Source organism: Littorina saxatilis, unplaced genomic scaffold (assembly GCF_037325665.1).
Source record: "Littorina saxatilis isolate snail1 unplaced genomic scaffold, US_GU_Lsax_2.0 scaffold_307, whole genome shotgun sequence".
Classification (NCBI taxonomy): Eukaryota; Metazoa; Mollusca; class Gastropoda; order Littorinimorpha; family Littorinidae; genus Littorina; species Littorina saxatilis.
Window position 1 is genome coordinate 125,844 of NW_027129096.1, and position 7,641 is coordinate 133,484.

Genomic DNA, 7,641 nt, shown 5'->3' on the forward strand with positions numbered 1-7,641 from the left:
CCCCTCCCTCCTTTTACCTCTACATATCTTTCCCTCTCTCCTACTTTCTCTCTCTCTCTTATTCTCTCTCTCCCCCCCTCTCTCTTCCCTCCCCCCCCCCCCCCTCTCTCTCTCTCTTCCCAGCCCTGTGTACTAGGTTTACAGTAACGGATCGGTTCTGCATTTGTGATGTGTCTCCGTGTATACACGAAGCTTCGTGGTTTCTGTGCGGTTTTGCTCGAGGACAGGAATCGTTCCCTTCAATGGCAACATATGCTGTTTATACTTTGACATTGCTTTCCGAGGTCGACCAAACTAGCTTGTGTTTGTTAAAGTGTCATTGTGTATACGAATTGAGTTCTGATTGCTGTTGTCTTTGCTGACTGCATGGAGACAAATGATAAACGGTGACAAGGAAAGTAAACGTGTATCCTTGTGTGACATTTCATGTCTGCATCCTCCTGCCTCTGGGTTGGTTGGTCATTCCCAAATGTGTTTGCTTTTCATTGTTTATTTGATATAACGCAAAAGTACAACATTTAAAGCATTCTTCTAAATGCAATGATCATAAAATCGTCGATGATAAAATCGTTTATTTAACGTCACTGTAAATATATTGGCGACATTTGTCTTAGATTAAAAACGCACAGGCGCGCACACAAACGTTCCCTATATGTACAGTGGTTCACCACCCTCCCACCCCCCGCACACTCTCGCTCATCTAATTAAAAGTGGTAATAAGAGATACTTGGATATAAAAGGGTATTCTTAAAGGTTCTGATAAAAATATAAAGTAGCTATGAGAAGCATTGGCGTTAGTTGCAGTAATGTCTCTTCATATCCAGGGACCAAGCGGGTGCGTGTGCACAAGTCTAGCGATAAGTTTGAGACCTTGCCACCCAAGGTCTTTATTAAAACTTAAAAGATAGCTTAATTTTTCATTTGGGGTATTTGGCAGGATATTTCTGTTCGAGTTTATAAGCTAAATGCAAATACGAAAGAACAACTTTTTAACTAAAGGTGATCGAAAACCTGTTGGTGTTAAAATTTACATTGTTAGATATAAAAGACGACCGTTTTACAACAAATACGTATATACATTTATATTCATGCTGCTTCAATTCTTGGTAGAGAAAAATATTTACAATTTGTTTAGAAATGTTTAAAAACAAACAACAAACCTTTAGTGGCTTTTTAAGCTGTTGGAAGGGCTTAGAGTGAGGAAATCTCTCTCCCGAAAAAAATGTATTGTACACACATAGTACTCACATTGTTGAGCTAGCGACGAACTATTCGCTCAACTGATAACAAGTTTTTGGGGGTACGTTGGGCTATCGCAAAATTAACTTATTTACGGTTTTAGCAGTTACAGTAATATAACATGGTTCTTGATTGTGACGCTGTATGACGCATTCTAGATCTCTCTCCGATTCGTTCCTCTTGTTCTTTTGAATTAATTTTTGCGGAACTGTCGCTGACAAGGTATGGCCACTATGTCTCTTTGTCAGAGTTTTACAGACTGACGTTTAATAACAAACACTCTGGGAGAAGTTTTACAGACTGAAATTGAAGGAAAAACACTTTTAGAAGTAGCGGTTATTGTTCATTTGCTATTGTCTGAATGCCGTCACAGCTGACATTAACACCGTCAACAGTTTTTGGTCACAGTTGGAGCCGACGTTTTGAATTGTGCATGTTTGGTTCTCCTGGGTGAGACTGTTATAATAATAATAATAATAATGCAAACTTTTATAGCGCTATTCTAGAAAAATGTCTACTCTTAGCGCTTTACAATACATACATCGACCAAGCATACTATACACGCACGGGCAAAGAAACCGACCAAACATAACCAACAAACTATACATGCACAGGCAAAGAAAACGACCAAACATACAATACACGCACAGGCAAAGATAACGACCAAACATAAACAAACATACTATGACCAATCATAACCAACATACTATACGCGCGCAGGCAAAGAGAACAATCAGCACATGTAATAATTACTGACAACTAATGATGTTATCCACAACATTCTTGACACAAGAACTCATTTCAAGCCCTTTGTTGTCCACAATACGCACGTCTGCGGGAGTGTTTCCTATGTCCGAAGTACAGGTGATGGTCACGTTTGTCCCGTGTGACACAACTACGTTGTTGTCGTCATTAGCGACAGTAATATTCCGAAATGCATTTCGGTAATATATCAAGCTAACCACATCTCCCTCGATCTCATCAGTTTGCTTTGAAAAAGACGGAGGTGACGTTCTGGTAGAATGCGCTGATCCTGTCACGCATGCGTATGGCTACCGTTTCCTGTGGCGAGGCTACAGGGTGAAGGTAGTCAACAGGTAGGCCGGACATGCGGACATCGGGTTCAGACGAGTGTGCACGGGCCCCACCTGAAATTAATTGTAGTTTAGAAGACACAACAAAAAGCTGACTTGATAGTAAGATGGTCAATAAAAAAGGAAAAGGTTGAAGTGTTGGGGTCTACATTGATGTTCAGTTGGAAGTGGGCGAGAAAGGGGGAGGGCATAAAAACAAAACAGGAAACGTAGAAAAAGTAAAAAATATATTACATACCCATTTTCTTTGTTCATGGGACAAGTGTTCCTTTTTGTGTGCTCTGTCTGTTGATGTTGTTTTAGTTTATGTTATTGTGTATACGTTTTTGAATGACAAGAACATTTATCGTGGGGGAACTGAAAACTTCAAAACAAAAGGCGTGGATTTACTAAATCGAAAAGAATGGACATGCAAACTATAGCGCCCTAAAAAGTCACATCTTAATCTGAATTTAGGCTAAGATGTTTCTTTACCAATTATCGCCTTTAAGTTGGTGGCGTCGCTTTGTTGCAAGATGATATGTGCTGCTGCAATGCTATGTAGCTTTCTTTATTAGGTGTTTAACGTTGTTTTCAACCGTTCAAGGTTATATCGCGACGGAATGCTATGTAGCTGATAAACGCACATTTGATTAGCAAGTATAGTACTTAACATTTTTTATCCGTGCAGGCTAAGCACCTGTGGCCCTTAGTGGTTGTTATCAAGCTGTCTTGCCTTGTTGTGTGTGTGTGTGTGTCTGTGTGTGTGTGTGTGTGTCTGTGTGTGTCTGTGTCTGTGTATCTGTCTGTCAGTTTGTCTGTCTGTTTGTCTGTCAGTTTTCACTGAAGTCACTACGTTCCCGCTTTCAAGTTTGTCTGTTTTTGATTGTTTCTTTTTTATTTAAATTTGTGTTGGTCAAAGCTTTTAGAAAGTCAAATGTATGTTATGTATTCTTTTTATTAACATCCACAATCATACCTGCAATACGTTGCTCATCCTCGTTGATCAGATCATAAATGCCCTCTTCTTGGCTACGGCAGGACCTGCGAGCAAGGGGGTGGATTCCTGAAAACACTGGGGGCAACAGTGGCTGTAATTGGAGGGGACTGGGTATTTCTGGTAGTTGTTCCTGTTGTCGTTGGGGAGGCTGTTGCAGCAGAATTGCCTCATGCATTGAGAACAGAGCTCGTCTTTCTGAAAAGACACAGACAAGAAATTAGACAAGTAGACAAGCAGAAAGACAGACATCTAGCATATTTAGCAAAAGCGAAAGAGTTCCACAGTTAGTAGAGGCGAAGCTGAAGTCGAGTAAACTGTCAATGAATACTAACTTTGCCTGGAATCAGTGGAAGGGGCGCAACTCCGTAAATCCCGTGAACAAGTACACCACAGTTGTTTCCCTTGAACACGACAGCGACAACAAAGCTCACTTTACAATTCAATGTTCACTGAAGTCTTGTTCCTGCTTTCACGTGTGTGTCTTGTTGTTTTGTTTTCCTTGTTGGCTCACGTAAGTGTAGCCTATGCGATGATAAACTTTGTCTGTCTGTGCGTGCGTGTCTGCGTGCGTGTGTGTGTGTGACAGTGTGTGTGTGTGTGTGTGTGTGATAGAAACTTTAACATTTCCGAGTCTATGGATAAAGCTCGCATAAGAAGATTACGTCTCGGTCAAAAGTGTTTGACGTGTGTGATAGAAACTATTTGAAGACGTCACATTATGACGTAAGAGGGTTAGACGTCACGCAAAGGAATTACTGAAAGTCTCGGTCATTGTTATTGTGAGCGGGCCGAGACTACTTGGCAGATCCAGGGTCTCGCTTTCTTGCACAGTTTCACCTATGCTTACTGTGTGTGTGTGTGTGTGTGTGTGTGTGTGTGTGTGTGTGTGTGTGTGTGTGTGTGTGTGTGTGTGTGTGTGTGTGTGTGTGTGTGTGTGTGTGTGTGTGTGTGTGTGTGTGTGTAAGTGTGACGGAGTGATTGAGTTTGTGTTACTGTTTGTCGATTTCTTACGTGAGCCTTGAAGGCTTCGCCTCTTGTTTTTAGTATGAAAACATTCGTCCAATGAGTAACTCATTTTAAGCTGAAATCTATCTGTGGGAATAGGAAGTAGAACTAGAAATAGAAGCATACCTACACAGGTAGGGGTAGCAGAAAGGACCACATTTCGAACTTTATTGTCTTGGATGTCATTTAGTTTAAGAAATGTCCTATCACTTTTACACGTTAAGTATTATGTTTGCTCGTGTTTCATGCTAGAAGACTTAATCTTGTTTTAATCTTGCGGCTTCGTGGCAGGCGGAAGAAAAAATCAGCCAGATAAGTTTTCGTTATTGTTTGTCTGTGCACTTAAAAGACCGTTGGGTCGATATATTTGTGAATGTATTGTTTTGTCAATAACAAACGATCCAACAACCTACCTTTCTTGTTTTTTGATGCTAGAAGACTTAGTTTCAACGGTGTGTAAAGTTGCCTTTTGCAAATTGACCAGCAAAGTAACTGCCGTTTTGTGTTTTTTGTTGTTCCTCTATTACTCTTGTTCGGGTGTGACGTGATCATTTGTTTGTTTATTTGTTTACTATTAAAGATACCATCTTAGAAATGTCGTTAGTTGTGGTTGTGGGGAGAAGTCGGATACATGTACCCAATGTTCAAGTTTCAGTCATTATCTTGGGAATTTGCACATAGCCTTTAACTAGTATCTATATGCATTCTGGCATCAGCACGCCTTGAACTTACAGAAAGTTCATTTTAAAAATGTGAATTACTTAAACAAGGGGTAGACTCTAGCCTCATCCAAGTCAGAGAGACAGACAAACAGAGAGACAGACTGAGACACAGTGAGACACTAAGACAGACAGACAGATATGGGCAGTCACGCAGAAAAGAAGACAGAGAAAGGGAGAGACAGAGAAAGGGAGAGACAGACAGACAGACTGACATACAGACGGGCAGACAGCCAGACAGAGACAGACAGACAGACAGACAGACAGGAATAGGCAGTCGCGCAGATAAGAAGACAGAGAGAAACGGAGACAGAGAAAGGAGGAGACAGAGGGTCACCTCTTCTGTTCACACTGCTGCTGATAACGAAAACGATAATGGCCACAACGATCAGTCCATTCAGTGCAAGTACACCGATACCCGTCGGCGTGCGCAAAAAGGAAAGATGAGTGTTGGTTTTGACCGACGTAGCTTCATTGGTGAACACCTCTGACACCGGTGAGACCTGTGTAGAGTCGATATTCAGCGTCGCTTGGGTTGTGGTTTCACTCGTCCATGCAGCACTCGTTTCTATATCATAAAACAAAATGTTTAAGAAAAAAAATATATTTAAAGGTAGAGCGTGGAGAAAATCCTGTTTTAGAAAGTAAATCCGAAAACTGATAGACTAGCTGCTGACGTTCCAAAATTCAGAATCAAAAGACAAGAATGATATGTTATTAGAACGTCTAATTTGTGACAAAACAAAACGTTACTCTCACGGTTCTTCGACCTGAAGATATTTCAAGTGGACAGACAGACAAACAGACTTGTGAAACAGATAATGAACTTAGCTCAGAAAATCGTTTTCCTCTCCCTGACAAGAACCATAACCAGTCAATGCAAGTTCCACGGCAATAATTGTGCCATTATTTCATAATCTTCCGGTCGCGTTTACAAAGGGTCCGGGATTTGGAACTTAACAGTCAACGTTTGCACGAAGTATTCTTCAACATTATGTTATACCACCCCATGAACATTACAGACAGATTTCAGGCAGTAAACTAGAGTAGTCTAATTCTCTCTCTCTCTCTCTCTCTCTCTCTCTCTCTCTCTCTCTCTCTCTCTCTCTCTCTCTCTCTCTCTCTCTCTCTCTCTCTCTCTCTCTCTCTCTCTCTCTCTCTCTCTCTCTCTCTCTCTCTATCTCTCCACACACACACGCACACACACACCCCTCAACCATGCATGTATTATTGCCTATAAACCATGCAACAAGATATCGACATTGAATAAGATGAATGCGCAATGCATACTACACCTTTTGCAAGGCTCCTGAAAAAGGCTGGCTCAACTCCCATCTCATTCCCCAAGGCCAGCTTCCAATCGCCGTTGTCGTCGAGTGCCGTCACATCTCCAAGTCGAAGGCCTAGTTTCAGTTCCGGTGGTTTACCCGCGAGGGTCATATTCAAACTGAAGAATGCGAACAACCATGGAGGACACACATAAGTAAAATAATTAAGTTTACGTTATCAAAACACGTGAGGAATGATTGATTTAACTTCCGGCACCTCTGTAAACTAGACGGAACTTACACATGATCTATAAAAGAGAGTACTTACCCCCCCCCCCCCCACCCACCCACCCCCCCTCCACCCCCACTCAAACACACAAACTCACACCGAGAAGATGAGAGATTGAGAGAGAGAGAGAGAGAGAGAAAGAGAGAGAGAGAGAGAGAGATTGAGAGAGAGAGAGAGAGATTGAGAGAGAGAGATGGAGTGAGAGAGATGGAGTGAGAGAGAGAGATAGAGAGAGAGAGAGAGATGGAGTGAGAGAAAGAGAGAGAGAGAGAGATGGAGTGAGAAAGAGAGAAATAGAGAGAGATGGAGTAAGAGAGAGAGATGGAGTGAGAGTGAGAGAGAGAGAGAGGAGAGAGAAAGGAGAGAGAGAGAGAGAGAGAGAGAGAGAGAGAGAGAGAGAGAGAGAGAGAGGTTCTAGTTTCTAATATTCAACATTTTTTTCAGAAGTCAGACAGACAGACACACAGACTAACAAAGACACAGATGGCCAGAGTATCAGATACACAGACACAGAAGCAGAATCTCTTGCCTTGAACAGTTCTTCTCTGAAGGCGAGGGGTACACTTCAGTTGTGTTTGAGTCGGGTTCAACTTGCTGCCACAGCGGAAGAGATGTACTGAGAACGCACTCAGACAAGTTACGGGTGTAAGAACATACAGAGAACTCCAGGACTGCGATCCCGTTCTCCTGGATTTCTTCGGGCCCTCTTATCTCCGGAGGTCCTGCGGACGACAAATAAGACTTAAAAACAGTGGTAACGGGTCAGCTTGGAAAGGCAGAACACATCAATTAGCTCAGTAATGTTGGTTATGTTTAAACTGAATAGTCACTGCAGTGGTGTACACAGAATCCACGTCGTGTTTAACCGTACACGGAAAACATTCTTGCAACTTAAGACTCGGAAACCTACATATGACCAATTTCAACCAGGCGCTTACTGCGTATAAAAAATGTTGTTTCTTCGTCACCCACACTCGGTTGTATTCCGATAAGCCATTAATTTCAATAGAGTTTTTCTTGTACATAGGTTTGTTTCGAAAGTTTTCTG

The 7,641-nt window shown here is 41.8% G+C and overlaps 1 protein-coding gene across 1 annotated transcript in view; it reads right to left on the minus strand.

Annotated features, from left to right (window-relative positions):
* Nucleotides 1-480: 480 nt before the first annotated feature.
* The window catches only part of LOC138957377 (uncharacterized), an 11,554-nt gene continuing 4,393 nt past the window's right edge, over nucleotides 481-7,641 (minus strand). Inside the window, exons 4-8 of the mRNA XM_070328500.1 lie at nucleotides 7,123-7,315; nucleotides 6,332-6,483; nucleotides 5,374-5,604; nucleotides 3,292-3,507; nucleotides 481-2,387 (exon numbers count right to left, since the gene is read on the minus strand). Coding sequence (XP_070184601.1) covers nucleotides 2,221-2,387; nucleotides 3,292-3,507; nucleotides 5,374-5,604; nucleotides 6,332-6,483; nucleotides 7,123-7,315 — 959 coding nt within the window. The 3' untranslated portion in view covers nucleotides 481-2,220. The remainder of the gene's footprint in view (nucleotides 2,388-3,291; nucleotides 3,508-5,373; nucleotides 5,605-6,331; nucleotides 6,484-7,122; nucleotides 7,316-7,641) is intronic.